The 16861-nt window shown below is 35.9% G+C and overlaps 1 protein-coding gene across 1 annotated transcript in view; it reads left to right on the top strand.

Moving 5' to 3' along the window:
- Positions 1–16364, top strand: part of CENPE (centromere protein E) — a 77771-nt gene extending 61407 nt beyond the window's left edge. Inside the window, 6 exon segments of the mRNA XM_032333047.1 lie at positions 645–830; positions 7737–7849; positions 9916–10013; positions 12098–12281; positions 13211–13497; positions 15801–16364. Coding sequence (XP_032188938.1) covers positions 645–830; positions 7737–7849; positions 9916–10013; positions 12098–12281; positions 13211–13497; positions 15801–15895 — 963 coding nt within the window. The 3' untranslated portion in view covers positions 15896–16364.
- The last annotated feature ends 497 nt before the right edge of the window (positions 16365–16861 follow it).

The following is a 16861-nucleotide window of genomic DNA, read 5'->3' as shown; positions in this document are numbered from 1 at the left end:
ATCTGTATGTGTTGATAATGGAAATACATTGTCAGGTTGAAAAAAAAAAAAACTATATATTCAGTATGTTTTTACTGTATGTATGACTGACCATTTTTATAACTATATATTCACAAATGCTCAGATAGACATAGAAAATTTTTGGAAGGATACACTTGAAAGAGTTCAGTAGTGGTTGCTGCTGGGTCAGCTAGGGTTCTGAGACAGGGAAACTTACCCTTCATTACATGCCTTCGAATTTTTCCACATACCTGTATTTTTTAATTTTAAAACTAGGTAATTAAAACAAAGGAAAAGATATGTTATATGCATTACTTAGAGAGTCAGTTAATGAGTGTATTTCCTTTAAGTGGTGTTAATTTAAAATGTGAGTGTGTTTAATATGCTTAGCACAATAGTAACCAGTAAATAAAATAACACTAACCCTTATAATATAAAATTTGGGTCTTTTTAATCCAAGAATCATCAGCTTCTAAATAAAGAAAACAATACCTGTATAAATTGAGTGACATTTGGTTTCTCTTCTATCCTTTGTTAATGCAACCTGAAACATTAATTACCTATATATGACCATATTTGTCTTACACTTACATACTGTGATTCTGCCTGCATGGCACATCTCATATGTGGACTTTTTCTAACAGAAAATTCAGGAGCTGGAAACTTCACTGCGTGAAGCTAAGGAAAGTGCTAAGTACAAGGAAAGCAAGATTATAAAGATGCAGGAAGAACTTGAGATGACTAATGACATAATAGCGAAACTTCAAGCACAAGTTAATGAATCAAATAAATGCCTTGAAAAAACAAAAGAAATGATCCAAGTACTTCAGGTAACTTAACTAACTCATTTTCTAATAAATGGGTTTTATTTTCTTTTACTTTTGAATTTGGAGGATAATTTGGAACTCCAATCTTTTGAACTTCCTGTTACTTATGTAACATCTAAAGTTCAGTACTCAAGCTTAAAAAAGCAAGTGGAAATTTAGAAATGAAATGCAAGAGTAGATTTTCTTGTAAGATAATGATTATTTTCTATACTCCTAGAAAAATTGTTTTTTAAAGACATATATTCTTTATAATTTAAGATGTGTATTTTTATTTTTCAGAAAAAAAAGCTCATCTAAATATTTACTCTTTATTAGATAAGTGTATTTTAAAATTCTTTTTTTTTTTTTTAATTTAATATCATTATTGAGCCCCACGTGGTTGCCTCTGGGCTGAATCTGATCTGTTTACTTTAGAAAGAACAGTAATTTGTCCTGGGATGCCTGGGTGGCTCAGTAGGTTCTGCTCAGGTCATGATTCCAGGGTCCTGGGATCCAACCCCACATCAGGCTTTCCGCTCTGCGGGAAGTTTGCTTCTTCCTCTCCCTCTATGCATTCTCTCTCTCTCTCTCAGATAGATAAATAAATTAAGTAAATGAGGAGTGCCTGGGTGGCTCAGTGGGTTAAAGCCTCTGCCTTCGGCTTGGGTCATGATCTCGGGGTCCTAGGATCGAGCCCCGCATCGGGTTGTCTGCTCGGCGGGGAGCCTGCTTCCTCTTCTCTCTCTTTGCCTCCCTCTCTGCCTGCTTGTGATCTCTGTCAAATAAATAAATAAAATCTTAAAAAAAAATTAAGTAAATGAAAGGGAAAAAAGGAAGCATAGTAAATTGTCTTGACTGTGAATGCCATTACACAAGTCGTACCTTCATTCATCACATCTTCACCACTCCTTTTTGTTTTAGTTCCTACCCTTCTCCTGCTTCTTTTGCTTGAGTTTGACCCTAATAGGCACTTAAGTTTGCTCTCTCTTCATTTCAGTTAAAATCAGGAGCAAGTCAAGAATGTCTGCTCCTTTCATCATTTTAACACTGTTTTAGAAGTTCTGGTTCATTCAATAAGACATGAAATAGAAGAGGCAATAAAAAGCAGTCTCAATCTTATTAAATGTAAAGCTAAAAAAAATAAGAACATCAGTCGTAAAGCTTTATAATTTTTGAGAGTAATTATTTAATATGTCAAATCACATTTTTACTTAATCAAGATAGATTTGTTGAGTATCCGGTATATGTTAGTTTTTGCTCTGGATGTCATGTGCATAGCAGTGGAAAGAAATAAAAGCCCCTCGTTTCTTTCAAGGAACTTACATTCTGGTTCAGGAAGAGAGAAAATAAGAAACTATATATATGTGTCAGATGGTAAAAAGTATGGTAGGAAAAAATTAAGCCAGATAGACAAGGAGTGTGTGGGTACTTGGTGAGAGTTGGGGCATGAGGGAAGCAGATATGATCTTACAAAGGGTTGAGCTGAGGAGAGCTGTACCGCTATGCTGACTTGAGGGGATGGGTGAGCTATGTGGTGGGGAAGGGCCTTCCAAGCAAAGGAGATCACAAATAGTGTATGTATGTTTAAGAAACAAGAAAGAGATAAACCATAAGTGACTCTTAATCTCACAAAACAAACTGAGGGTTGCTGGGGGGAGGCAGGTTGGGGCGGGGGTTATGGACATTGGAGAGGGTATATGCTATGATGAGTGCTGTGAAGTGTGTAAACCTGGCGATTCACAGACCTGTACCCCTGGGGATAAAAACACATTATATGTTTATTTTTTAAAAAATTAATTAAAATGTGCAAAAAAAAATAAAAAAGAAAGAAAAAAGAAAACGTACAAAACAAGTATGTATGTTTAAGAAGCATTCTCCTGAGCAGAATGAACAAAGGGAAGAGATGGGAAATAAGGTGAGAAGTAGCAGAGAGTCAAATCATAAAAGGTCTTGCAATCTATTATAAGAACTTTGGTTTTTATTTTGAGTGAGATGGGAAGTCATCAGAGGATTTTGGCAAAAGGATATTATGGTCTGATGTAATTTTTTAAAGCCTGCTCTTTGAAAATAAAGTCCAGGAGGGCGTGTTTGTTAATGTGACATACCAACTACTACAACAAAGGGACCCAAACTACAGCAACTCCAACAAAAGGGAATCTTATTTCTCTGTCCTATACAAAAGTGTGAATTCCACGTGAATTCCAGCTTCCTTCCACGTGATCATTCGGAGGCTTACTTCTCTCCCATCCTCTTTCTCCACCACCCCCTCAGGGGCTGTTTTTATGTGTATGGTTAAAGCCAAGTTGTAAACTGTCCATGCCTGGGTTCACAGGAAAGGGACAGATGGAGAAGCTAAATGTCTTAAAATCTCTACTCTTAAAGGCCCTGACCCAGAAGTGGTACATACTCTTTCCTCATATTTCTTGGAGTCAGAGATGATTCCAGATTTTTTGGCTTGAACAACTAGAAGGATGGACTTGCCATCTATGGAGAAGGGAAAGACTGTCAGAAGAGCAAGTCTGAAACCGTGGGAGCTAAATCGAAACTAAGTTTTGGACACATTGAATTTGAAATGGCTATTGGGGACTCCAACTTGAGATATGACTGAAGCAGTCATATGTATACACAAATCTATGTATGTATGTATACACATAGACTTAACGTGTGAGTTTGGGGAATTGTCAGCATATAAAAGTCATGAGACTGGACAAAGCCATGAGCATAATGGTTAAGAAATAAGGAGTAACCAAAAGATACCAAGATGGAGCAGCCAGTTAGTTGATTGGGAGTGGGGGTGGGGGGCGGTAACAACACAGAGTGCAGATAGCGGTTTCAGTCTCTGCACAGAAGTGAAGGAAGTGGATCAAGATAGGAAGTAAGCAACAAATTTCTCCACATTCTGTGTAAATTGATACAGACATCTATGGAGAGATAAACATCTTTCCTGCTTACCAGAAATAACTATTTCTGGGGTATGGCATTGTATATTACCTACAGGGAAAGAAAGAACACAAGACATTCATAAAATCTTCATACAGTTTTTTTTTTTGGTATTATATAAACATTCTATAAAATGCAACAATGTTTTTAACTCAAGACTTGGCATAAGAAAACACTTTTAACCTATTCACCACTATTTTAAAACATCTTGGATATAGTTGTCTAATATAATAATGTAGGGTTTGTTAATTGAATAGAGAAGAAAGTAATTTGAACAAATGAATCATTAAAAATTTTGTTTAAATCTTGATACATTTCCTCTGTTACATCATTACAAATTGTTTATGTCAAGTAGCAGTGAATGGATCAAAAATTTAAACTGTAGTAGAACTTCATGGACATCCTGCATGAGGGGAAAAAAAAAAGATCTTATTTATAATGGCCACAAAATCTAAATAAGATGATTGAATGACTAACTTTAACAAAATGAGGGCAACATGTATGAAAAGAAAAATAAAACTTTAAAAAGAAATATAGAGGAACATGTGGTTTATAAGAAACACACCATTTCCTAGATTGGAACCTAAATACTATACAATCCTAAGTTTTTCCCAAATTAATTCCTAAATTTCATGTAATTCAAATCAAAATTTCAAAGGAATTCTTTTTTAGATAGAGCCACTAGAGTTTCTCAACTGAAACTCTCTAAAAATACAAATGATAAATAGGTGTTGTTAACCATGAACTTTATATTTTCAGTCTTTTCCATTTATTCAGTAAATCTAAGACCATCAGTCTTAGATTTAAGACCATCAGTGCAGCTTTGGTCACATACTATATGTCTGAAATATGGAATTCTGTTATCTTTCATTTCTAATTCAGTATTTTCAGTTTTGATTTCTTTTACGTGAGAATGTTTTAAATAATGTTATATATGACTAATTTATTTCATTATATTGTGGCAAAAAACTAATTTCTGCATTTCTCAAATATATTGAAATTTTCTTTTTAGTGTCATAAATGAATACCTTTTTTTAAGAGTTCTTTGAACTTTTAAAAGAAAATTAAATCAATGGAAGAGAATAGAGAGCTTAGATATAGACCAACACAAACGCAGCCACCACCGGATCCTTGACAGGAGAACAAAGGCAAGTCAGTGGAGAAGTTTAGTCTTAGCAACTAATGATGCTAGAACAACTGGACTTCCACAAACAGAAAAACAAATCTTAACACAGACCTTCTATCTTCCAAAAGGATTAACTCAGTTGATCAAAAATCCAAATGTAGGGGCACCTGGTGGCTCAGTCATTAAGCATCTGCCTTCAGCTCAGGTCATGATCCCGGGATCCTGGGATCAAGTCCCGTTTCAGGCTCCCTGCTTCTCCCTCTCCCCCACTGCCTTGTGCTCTAAGTAATTTAAAAAAAAAAAAAAAAAAAAAAAAAATCTACATGTAAAAGACAAAACTAAAAACCCTCAGAACATAAAATAAAAAACCCAAGTGACTGTGGGTTTGATGGTGTCTTTTTAGATACAACATCAAAAATATGATCCATGAAAGAAAAAATTGGTAAGTTGGACTCCGTTTAAATTAAAAATATCTGCTCCGTGAAAGACAGTTAAGAAAATAAAAGGACAAGTCACAGACCAAAGGAAAAAATTCTGCAAAACACATATCTGATAATGAGCTGTTGTCTTAAATATGCGAAGAACTTTTAAAACTTGATCATAAAAAGGAAAGTCGATTAAAATAAATAAGATCTTTTTTTTAAGTCAATTAAAAAACAGACAACAGGGGCACCTGGGTGGCTCAGTGGGTTAAAGCCTCTGCCTTTGGCTCAGGTCATGATCTCAGGGTCCTGGGATCGAGCCCTGCATCGGGCTCTCTACTCGGCGGAGAGCCTGCTTCCCCCTCTCTCTGTGCCTACCTCTCTGCCTACTTGTGATCTCTCTCACTCTTTCAAATAAATAAATAAAAACTTAAAAAAAAAAAAAAGACAACAGTTCTGAGCAGACACTCCACCTAAGAAGATATATGTGTGACAAATAAGCATATGAAAAGATTCTCAGCATGGTATGTCATTAGAGAATTACAAAATACCACTGCACAACTATGGTATCTCAAAATGCCATCATGGCCAAAATCCCACGCACCACACTAAAAATGCTGGTGAGGAGGTAGAACAGTAAGAATCCATTGTTGTAGGACAGCAACTGGGACAGTCAGTTTGAAAGAGAGTTCAGCAGTTTCTTACAAAATTGCCCACACTCCAGCCAGTCACATGCTCAGGGAGGCACTGACATCAACATCTGACTCAGAAGGTGGGGTATTGAACTGGTGCTGGGACTAAGCAAACACTGGGCTCCTCCAAAAATGAGCTTATCTTATGCTGTCATCCACCTCCTTAAGCTGATCATCTATCATTTTTGGAGGTTTTGCATCTTTTTCGTCTTTGCTAGCCATGGTATGCGTGTAAACATTTCTCTGGGGGTTGGGTTGGGAAAGCCTAGAGGAATAAAGAGAGCTCTCTAGGTCCCTATTTATTTATTTTTGTTTAAAGATTTTATTTATTTATTTGACAGAGAGAGTGAGATCACAAGTAGGCAGAGAGGCAGGCAGGCGGGGGCAGAGCAGAGAGCCCGATGTGGAGCTCGATCCCAGAACCCTGAGATCATGACCTGAGCCAAAGGCAGAGGCTTAATTAACCCTCTGAGCCACCCAGGCGCCCCTCTAGGTCCCTATTTAAATGGATTTTATTTTTTGTTCAATATCTATGGCTGTGGTACGGTGCTAAAAAGAAATGAGTGATTTATTCAGCAGTAATAAGAAATAAGCTATTAAGCCATAAAGACATGGATGGACCTTAAATGCACACTGTTCATTAAAAGAAGCCAAACTGAAAAGTGATTCCAACTATATGATATTCTGGAAAAGACAAAACCAGGGAGACAGTAAAAAGATCAATGATTGCCAATGGTCCAGAAGGGGTAAGGGAAGGAAGGACGAATAGGTGGAACATGGGGTTTTTAAGTTAGTGAATGTATTCTGTATGATACCGTACTAAAGAACATGTGTCTTTGTACATTTGTCAAAACCCATAAACTATACGATACAAACAATAAACCCTAACGCAGCCTGGAATGTATCAATATTGGCCCATCACTAAAATGTGATGTTAAAAATAGGGGAAATGGACAACATGAGGAGGGAGATGGAGCATGACAAGGATATATAGGAACTCTGTACTCTCTGTCAATTTTTCTATAAACCTAAAGTTGCTCTAAAAATAAAAGTCTATTTATAAAAACGTTCAAATATATGTATGTATTTACATATGATGTTTTTTCTCTGAGTAGAAAGTAGATGTATTTTCAGCACTGGAATGAACCATCTTTGAGTACAAATATCCCAACATTTTATAGTACTTTGTACCTTGAATTCAATTCTAGTTTGATATTTATATTGCCATTCTGACATCTTTTTATTTCATTTTCCTGATTTACCATTGTCTACCCATTATTTTCAACCTTTCTGTTTCATTTTGTTTGTATCATTTTTAAATGAAGAAAAATTTGTTTTAGGAAATGAAGGGGCACCTGGGTGGCTCAGTAGGGTAAGTGCCTGCCTTTGACTCAGGTCATAATTCAGGAGTCCCAGGATCAAGCCCCTTGTCAGGCTCCCTGTTCAGTGAGGAGTCTACTTCTCCCTCTCCATCTGCCCCTCACCCTGCTCATGCTCTCTCTCACTCTCACTCTCAAATGAATAAAATTTTAAAAAAAGTGGAAGTCATGTGTTCTTAATTCCCTGTTAGCTTCCAATAATTTCATGTATACTTCACATCAAATATGTACATGTTGTTCATTTTAGGGTTAAATTCTGTGCTTTTCACTTTTCATGTATTTGGAGTTTACTGTTTTAAAATGTTCCTGCCAAATCCTACAGCTCTTTAAAACTGCTCTGAAATTATTTTTCTCTTCTCTAAAAAAATTAGGACAAAGTTGCTTTAGGAGCTAAGCCCTATAAAGAAGAAATTGAAGATCTCAAAACGAAGCTGGTGAAAATAGACCTAGAGAAGATGAAAAACGCTAAAGAGTTTGAAAAAGAGTATGTCAGAATTTCTTATCTTTTTCAGGTTGCTTACCATACTGTTGAAATAGGTATTTTTTTCTTGTATTATGGAAACCTTCTGTATTATTACATATTTCTTTTACCTGTAGTTGGATAGAAGTACTTATTTGAAATGTTTTAAAATCTGTGGTTTTTTTTCTCTTTTTTAGACAGTTATTAGTTAGCATATCATGTTTTGAAAATGCCAAATAAATACTCATAATTATCATTTAAAAAAAGAAAAAAAGTATGTTTTTGCCTTAACTGAACATGACTTTAATAGTTTAAGTTTCGGGAACCCTGGTGGCTCAGTCACTTAAGCGTCTGCCTTCGGCTCAGGTCATGATCCCAGGGTCCTAAGATTGAGCCCCACATTGGGCTCCTTGCTCAGCAAGGAGCCTGCTTCTCCCTCTTCCTCTGCCTGCTGCTCCCCCTGCTTGTGCTCTCTCACTCTCTTGCTCACTCTCTCTCTCTGTCAAATAAATAAATAAATAAATCTTTAAAAGGAATAAAAGTTAATTTTCCCATCTAAATTTTTTTGCATTAAAAAGTTAACTTTTTAAAATATATGAAAATATTATTACTGCTTTTTAACCAACTGAGCCACCCAGGCGCCCCTATTACTGCTTTTTAAAATAAATACAAACATCCACAGATTTTAAATTTGCTAAATTCTCATTACATCAGCAAAATTTTTTAAAAATAATCAATGATCATTTGATTAAAAATAATCAAATGATCAATTACTAACACACTATGTCTTTTGATGCTTCTTGCTGTCTTAAATAAACAGCATAAAAAATGGTCTTTATATGCTTGAAATTGAATGTTAAGAACCTAAATATATGTGTATCTTTGTGTATTTAGCAGTTTGACCAAGATTTCTGTTGGTTCTCTTATTTTAACTTGTTCTTCCTATTGTGTTTTTGTGTAAAATTGTATATCATTTTAAATTATGGTACCTAGTACCCAAAAAGCATGACTGAGTTCTTTTTATTTATATATACTATATATAATGGCATGCCTGAGATTCTTAATGATATAACATAATGAACATTAAACAGAGACAGTGAATTAGAAATATAATATTGCCACTTATTATTATATCACCTTACATATAAGCTGTTTAATCTCTCTGGTCTTTGTATTCATAATCAGTAAGGACAGGTTTGTATTAGATGATTTCTTAAGACTCCTTCTGACTCTAATGCTTTTTGTTCTTCCTCTAAATATTTAACAATGATACCAAATTTGCCCAAAAAGTAACACTCTGAAGCTTCATGCATTCTAACCAGCCTTCCACTGATAAGACTATGGGTTTTAGTGAAATTTACACCTATCAGTTTCCTCATTACAAAAAAGCAATTTCAGGGGCACCTGGGTGATGCAGTCAGTTAAACATCTAACTCTTGGTTTCAGCTCAAGTCATTATCTCAGGGTCCTGAGATCAAGTTCTGCATTCGGCTCCACACAGAGTCTATTTACTTTTTTCTCTCCCTCTCCCTCTCGCACGCTCTCTCTCTCATATAAATAAATGTCTTTCTCTCTCTCTCTCAAATAAATAAATAAATCTTTTTTAAAAAGGCAATTTTACATATAGAATAGAATCAGCAGATATGGGAGTCTCTAAAAGCAGAAAGTCTCATGATTTAACACTGCTGATTAACACTTAGGCCAACAATTCCTAAAATGTCACTTTCTACTAGGGAACAGTGAGCAGAATTTGACCTTTGTATCCCATTAGACTAGAGCTGCAGTCAGGGTTTGCTTCCCTGACAGTGTTGAAATAGGTAAAAGTTCTTTTCACTTTTATGCTCTGGTAATTGTATCTGATTAACAAAGCTATTGGGCTTCCAGAAATTTAAAAAGAATTTTAAAAATTACTCCTGCAACCAAATAGAATATTTCCAATTTGATGGCATTACACCTATAAAATACTTGATACCCTACTGCCATTTATGGGTTTTATGTCAATGTGATATAACTTATTGGTAGTAGTTCTGTTTATTCTTCCATGAAAAATTATTTACAAAGCTTTTACATGTTTCTGTTGTTCTTTTTAGAATTACTTCTACAAAAGCCACTGTAGAATATCAAAAAGAAGTTATAAGGGTATTGAGAGAAAATCTGAGAAGAAATCAACAAGCCCAAGATACCTCAAGTAAGGAGAAAATACTGATACTACCAGATTCTTTCCATCTTATTTCTCAATATACTTAGACCTTTTGAAGACTGTTATATTTGTGACAGTCAAGAATAAACTGTTAACGACTAAGTTAGAAAAAACTATTTTTGAAATGAATTTATTGGGATCATATTTATCCTGTCATATCTCCTTAGTTTCCTGTAATCTCAACTATTTATCCATTATAGATTCTAAAAAAATAAGAGTTTTACCTTTGCATTATCAGATCTTTACATGTGGGTGAATATATCTTCAGTACTATAAAAGAATGATGTAACTAGCAAGGTAAAAGTAACCTTCCCAATAAAGATACAACAATATTGTAATAGACTTTAACCATATGCACAGCAAAAATTCAATCAGCATATCGTGGAAAAAAAGAAATAATATCCTACATGTTCTTAGTACTGAAAATAGAGTTAATGCTTACTTGCAAAGTCATTCAAATTTATCTTTTCAATACAGTTTTCAAGTCTAATGATCAAATTTCTGCATGTGCATTCCTCAACATGTACCTTTTTCCATATAACTATCTCTTTGTTTCATTTGAAAAGAGAGGATGTTGAACAGTACTTGGGACAGCTTTGTGTAGTAAACAAGCAGTGAACTAAGTCAGGACCAGTCCTCATTTGATGGCTTTATGAAATCAAGGGGATGATACCTGACCTCCATATATATATTTATATATATGTGATATATATAAACTATATATAGTTTACATATTATATTGTATATGTATACATATATATTTTTGCATGTATATACATATTATATTACATATATACATTTATATTTTTACATATTGTATATATGTGTTATGTATTTTTACATATTATATTGTGTATATATGTGTGTATATATGTAAATATATTATATATTATAATACATATATATGTATTGTAAGGCTCAAACTGAAAGTTCTGTGTAAAAGCACACTGAAAATTCTGAATGTCAGTCCAACATAAGGTAATACTTGTGTGTATTATTATCCACACATTTTTTTTAAAAATGAGATAGTTTTAAAGATGTTGTCTCATACATGTTTGGCCTGAACTTCTCTAGTGTCTGTTGCTGGAGAAGTTCACCCCTACCTGGAAAACTTTAAGAGACAGAACTAGAAACAAGCATGTTTTGTTGTAATTGTTTCTTTCCCCGGTACATATTATATCTGAACTCAGAGTAATTCGAAAGAAAATGGACTTTGAGTATCTTACCCCCACATACCTCACCCTCTTTTGTAAATTGTCAGTTAAGTGGTGGCTTGTTCTACTCTATAAGTGCCTCAAATTTTTGGACATTTTTAAATGCCTAAATTTTTTTTTTAAAGATTTTATTTTATTTGACAGAGAGAGATCACAAGTAGGCAGAGAGGCAGGCAGAGAGAGAGGAGGAAGCAGGCTCCCCGCTGAGCAGAGAGCCCGATGCGGGACTCGATCCCAGGACCCTGAGATCATGACCTGAGCCGAAGACAGAGGCTTTAACCCACTGAGCCACCCAGGCGCCCTAAATGCCTAAATTTTTAAATGCCTTTAAATTTTAAAATTTACAAAACATGTCCTTACCTTTTTTTCACACATATAGTGTAGAATACTTAATAATATATGCTTTTGTATCATTCTGAATTTTATTTAGTTACAACTATGTCTTGAGAATTTAGAGCGCACTGAATGACTGGTGGTGAACCCCACACACACATTCTGTGCTCTGAGAAGCCCTCCAGGGTGTCCACTGATGCAGAGGAGAGAGCAGGGAAGGACAACACTAATGGGGGGGTGGGGCCCGCTGCTGCCCTCATAGTGGAAGCTTCCAGCCAGCAGTGTTGTGCTGATGGAACTGGTGGCTGGAGAGAAGCGGGAGGATTCTAGGGACAATTAGAAGTGTTGATCAAGCAGGCTTAGCAGAGGAGGTAAAAGGAGGAAGGAAGGATGGCTTCTAGGGACCTGGTGATTGAGATAGTCTGGTTTTTGCAGTGACTTAATGGCTGTTCGTAGTATTTCCTCTATTTTAAACTTTGGAGATAATGAAAATGATGCCCTATTGGTGTATTTGCCCCCTCACAGTTGTGTCAGAATGTACGGACTCTCAGCCTTCAAATAAACCCTTAACTTGTGGAGGTGGTAGTGGCATTGTACAGAGCACAAAAGCTCTTATTTTAAAAAGCGAATATGTACGGCTAGAAAAAGAAGTCTCAAAGTTAAAGCAGCAAAACGAACAGCTAATAAAGCAAAAGAATGAACTATTAAGGTAAGATATGCTTACGTGATATTGAAAGTATGCTTCTGGCTATTACATGTGGGGAGTTTGTTGTATACACCTCCATACAAGTTTTTGCAGTTGGCAACCCTTCACGCATATGGGGAAGTAACTTTTAGAATATATGTAATAAATGTTTTTTAAAAGGAATAAGACTGTACTACCCCCATTCCAGATGTTTGCTATCTGTCAATTGACCTATTTTTAACAAAGCCAGAAACAGGAAGTTAAGAAAAATCTTTAAGGGGCAACTTAAATTCTTTTTTTTTTTTTTTTAAGATTTTATTTATTTATTTGACAGAGAGAGGTCACAAATAAGCAGAGAGGCAGGCAGAGAGAGGGGAAAGCAGGCTCCCTGCTGAGCAGAGAGCCACTTAAATAGAACGCAAGTCTGCATACCCAAGTCAAAGGAGAACTCCATGAGTCCATTATTATTGTAGCCTATTTTCTTTTTATTTTATAAAAAATTCTAACAAATTTAATATTTGGCTTTTATCAACAATTAGAATCTTGTGCCAAGCACTTTATCAATGATACAATAGAAGAACAATAGGTAGTAAACAAATAACTGTACAACTAATTTTTTACAATGAGTGCTATTAACAGCAAGAACAGAAAACTACAACTAGGACCTTTTCTAGATGTGGGGAGGGGTGATGGTGAAGAAACTGATAAAAGAGTAGCTGTGGAAAAGGGCAACAGTTAGGCCAGATGAAAGGAGAGACTGGAAAGCCTTTTAGGCAGCGGGCAACAAGTGCACAGGCTTTTGGTCACAAAAAATAACCGGTTAGTGAACTGAAAGACACAGAATGTGGCCAGGGAATAGAGAACGAATGTACCAGGTGAATAAATGCAGGAATTGTACAGACTTACAGTCTCTCTCTCTCTCTCTCTCTCTTTTTTTTTCTCCTCTGTTCAAGCAATAATCATCATCTTTCCAATGAGGTCAAAACATGGAAGGCAAGAATCCTTAAGAGAGAGACTCAAAGAGAAGTTAGTTGTGAGAATTCTCCACAGTCTCCTAAAGTGACTAGAACACCTACCAAAAAGAGGCCACATACACCTTCTCAATGCAAGGAACGGAATTTACAAGATCCTGTGCCAAGGGAATCACCAAAGTCGTGGTTTTTTGACAGCCGATCGAAGTCTTTACCAACGCCTCATCCAGTTCGTTATTTTGATAACTCTGGTTTAGGCCTTTGCCCAGGTACGTAAATATACTGGTTCTTTGGAAATCAGGGGATAACTGTCAGAACTTATCTTTAATTTGTGGCCCTGAAGGGCAAGGTTAGACAGGATATAGTTGAACAAGCTACAGTGCACAGACTTCATTTGGCATTTCTGTTGTAAGAAAGTTTCTCCAAAGCACAGCACTGATGTCCATCATTTTTTACCCCAAACTGAGTCTTTATTCCACCTCTTAAACCTTCAACTTTTCCCTAAGATATCAGAAACTCTATTAAAAATATGAAGACACTACCCTATAAACAAAACTTTCAGTGAAGAAGCCTTTCTTATCAATGCAGTGGGCCAGTATTTCCAATAGCATTATCCTCATTTTACACAAGCAAGATCATAGACTTGTTTCATTTACTTATTAATTTATCCAATCAGCAAAAAATTTTGGTCTCCAACTATGTGTCAGAGATGAGACCCTGATGGTACATTGATAAGCTAAGCCAGACATGGTCCCCACCCTACAGAAGCTTACAGTCCTGCTGGGAGATACAGTAATCAAGTAATCAAAAATAAAAATAAAAATAGGTAAAATTCTAGAGCATAAAAGGCTGTGAGGCATATAATAGGCTTTTGTTTCAGGAATAGTAAGGAAGTCTTCCTTGAAGAAGGACGCTGAGATCTAAAATGTTAATGTGAGTCAGTTTAACAAAGAGAGGAGGAAGACGTATTTCAGGCAGATAGAACAGTGACACCCCCAGGGTAGGACGGACTGTAATCAGGGTCGGGGCTGAAAGAAAGCAAGCTGGCCAGAGCACAGTGAACCCAAGCTGCTGGGGGTGGAGGCAGTGCTACCAAACAGAAGAGCCAGGTGTGTGGCAATTTGTCGATTGTATAAAGGAATTTTTACTTTTTCCTGAAAACATATAGACAAAGACTTTGAAAGATTTTAAACAACATGATGGGGGGAATCACAATGAGTTATAAATTTTGAACACAGAACCTTAGCTCTATGGTGACCAACAACTAATAGGAGCAAGAGTTGATGACAGTTGTCCAAGCAAGAGGTGTGATATTAGCGGGGACTTGAGCAGGCTCAAGGGAGATAGAGAGAAATGGATGGATGGGAGAGATTTGGGAGTAATATCAGCAGTGCTAGGCTCCTGACTGGTTGGAGGGAGGCCATGTCAAGGGTCACCCCCACCTCAGCCCAGGTGCCAGACACAGAGGGGTGGATGGAGGATTGGCAGAGTGCTCCTGTCCTACTATGGTGCCCCGAAAAACTGAGAAACTTTTAATCACCTTTTGATTTCATCTGATAGTACAAGGGACATAGACTGATACGAATTAATTCAACCACAAATAAAAATGCTTGAGTCTTTTTATCAATATATGCATCACTCTGGTACTGTTTTTAACTGACGTAAATAAAAGAGTAAGCTGGAAGAATACATGAATCAAAAACTGACCAATTCAGGGGTGCTTGGGTGACTCAGTTGAGCGTCGGCTTTCAGCTCAGATCATGGTCCAAGTCCTAGAATCAAGCCCCACATCAGACTCCCCGCTGAGCAGAGAGCCTGCTTCTCCCTCTCTCTCTGCCTGCTGCTCCCCCTGCTTGTGCGCACTCTTCTCTCTCTGTCTGTCAAATAAATAAAATCTTAAAAAAAAAAATTTTTTTTTCAGAATTAAAGGATATAGTCCCAGCCTGAATTAGTAAAATACCATTCAAAAAGAATTTTAATGTTAGTTTTTAATTTGAATTATAAAAAGATAAATTTTCTCAACAACTTGAGATAATTGCAAAGACCAGGTATGTGATATTTATTTTAATTAATCATTTGAAAATGAATATTGCTTATAAACATAAATACAGTTGAAGTGCTTTTTAAAACCTCAGAGTGTTCAAAGAATGACTAAATATTCTCCAAAATATATACTATTTGCTTAACACAGCTTTTTTTTTTTTTCCCCTAAATTTAGGGCCAAGGAAAATTAGACTCAATCTGTGTTTGATTCACTTTTAATCTCAAACTTAAGTGACACTTTATTACTTCTTGGCTTTATATACAAAACGGGTTAGGGTTAGGGTTATAATAGTTCTGTAACAGTTGATTTTATGAGTAAACAGTAAACTTCTCCACCTCAGATGAAGTGACATTCACCTTTTTAATGACTAAACATGAGGACATTAATGACTATATTGTCATTTTTCATGCTTTATATCTCTACTGTCTTAAAATCGTTTCCATTTCCAGTTGTATTCAAACTGTGTCTGTGTGTGTGTGTGTGTGTGGTTTTTAATAAGATTACTTTTGGATTTTCTTGTCTTCTCAGAAGAACAAACTGCTGGAGCAGAGAGTGTGGGTCCTCAGCCAGCTCCATGGCACACCTCCTCAGGAAAAGATGCACCCGAGTGCAAGACACAGTAGACTCCTTTCCTATTGCTTTTCTGGGGCCCCAGCATTCCCTGCTTGGACATGACTGTTTATTCCTTCATGTGCCTGTCCCTGGCAATGTTATCACAGCCCAGCTTAATCTCAATTCAGTTTTCTTTTTGCCACTTGAAATCGAAGATGAAGGAACAGAGATTAATGCCTTCCAGTAATTTAGAATGGTGGTAACAATATCTTCTTGAATGTGGTAATACTTTAGAAGTTGAATTGTTGTATTTATTTATATATTTTGTAAAGAATAAAATTATTGAAGGAATGTTCCAGTCTTTCCATGTATACATAAAATGTATTCATTTTTATTAATGTAATGTTATCCACATATGACTTAGATAATTCCAAGGCATGATGCATACATTAAAGTGTCATTTAATGACAGAATTATAAGCTCCTTTTTAAGTACCTTGAACATTCAATAAATGTTTAATTAGTGGTTCTGAATCACAACTCCCTATAATGGTTTAATGGTTTCTTGGTGGGGTACTCAGGGTATATTTGGCTCCACTTGTTTGTTGAATTTTTCAGAATCTCAGAATTTTGCTATGAGAATATATACATGCTTTCGGGATTTAAGTGGCTAAGGGATAGCAAAGTGCTATGACCTCTTCATTTTCTAGGCTAATCTTTCTTTTGCTATAATAAATACAAAAATTCTCTCTCACTTTTCTGTCATTCACTAGCCCCCTAGACAAGCACTCTAAATTGGTTTGTTACCAGATTTTGTAGTCTACTGCATTTTACTCCCAGCTGGAAGAACTTTATGGACCATGTAGTCTACACTTTTATTTCAGGCATGAGGAAACAGCACCAGAGTTTCTATCGAAGTAGAAAGTCTTCTAAACTGAGAGTCCCCACAGATATATAAGGCATCTATGGATGGGCTTCATGCAGTCTGTAAAACCTCGGAAATTTTATGTTAATTTGATAATTTTGTCATTTTTCTAG

The sequence above is a fragment of the Mustela erminea genome, chromosome 2, assembly GCF_009829155.1.
Source record: "Mustela erminea isolate mMusErm1 chromosome 2, mMusErm1.Pri, whole genome shotgun sequence".
NCBI lineage: Eukaryota > Metazoa > Chordata > Mammalia > Carnivora > Mustelidae > Mustela > Mustela erminea.
This window is presented reverse-complemented; position numbering and strand designations above follow the sequence as displayed.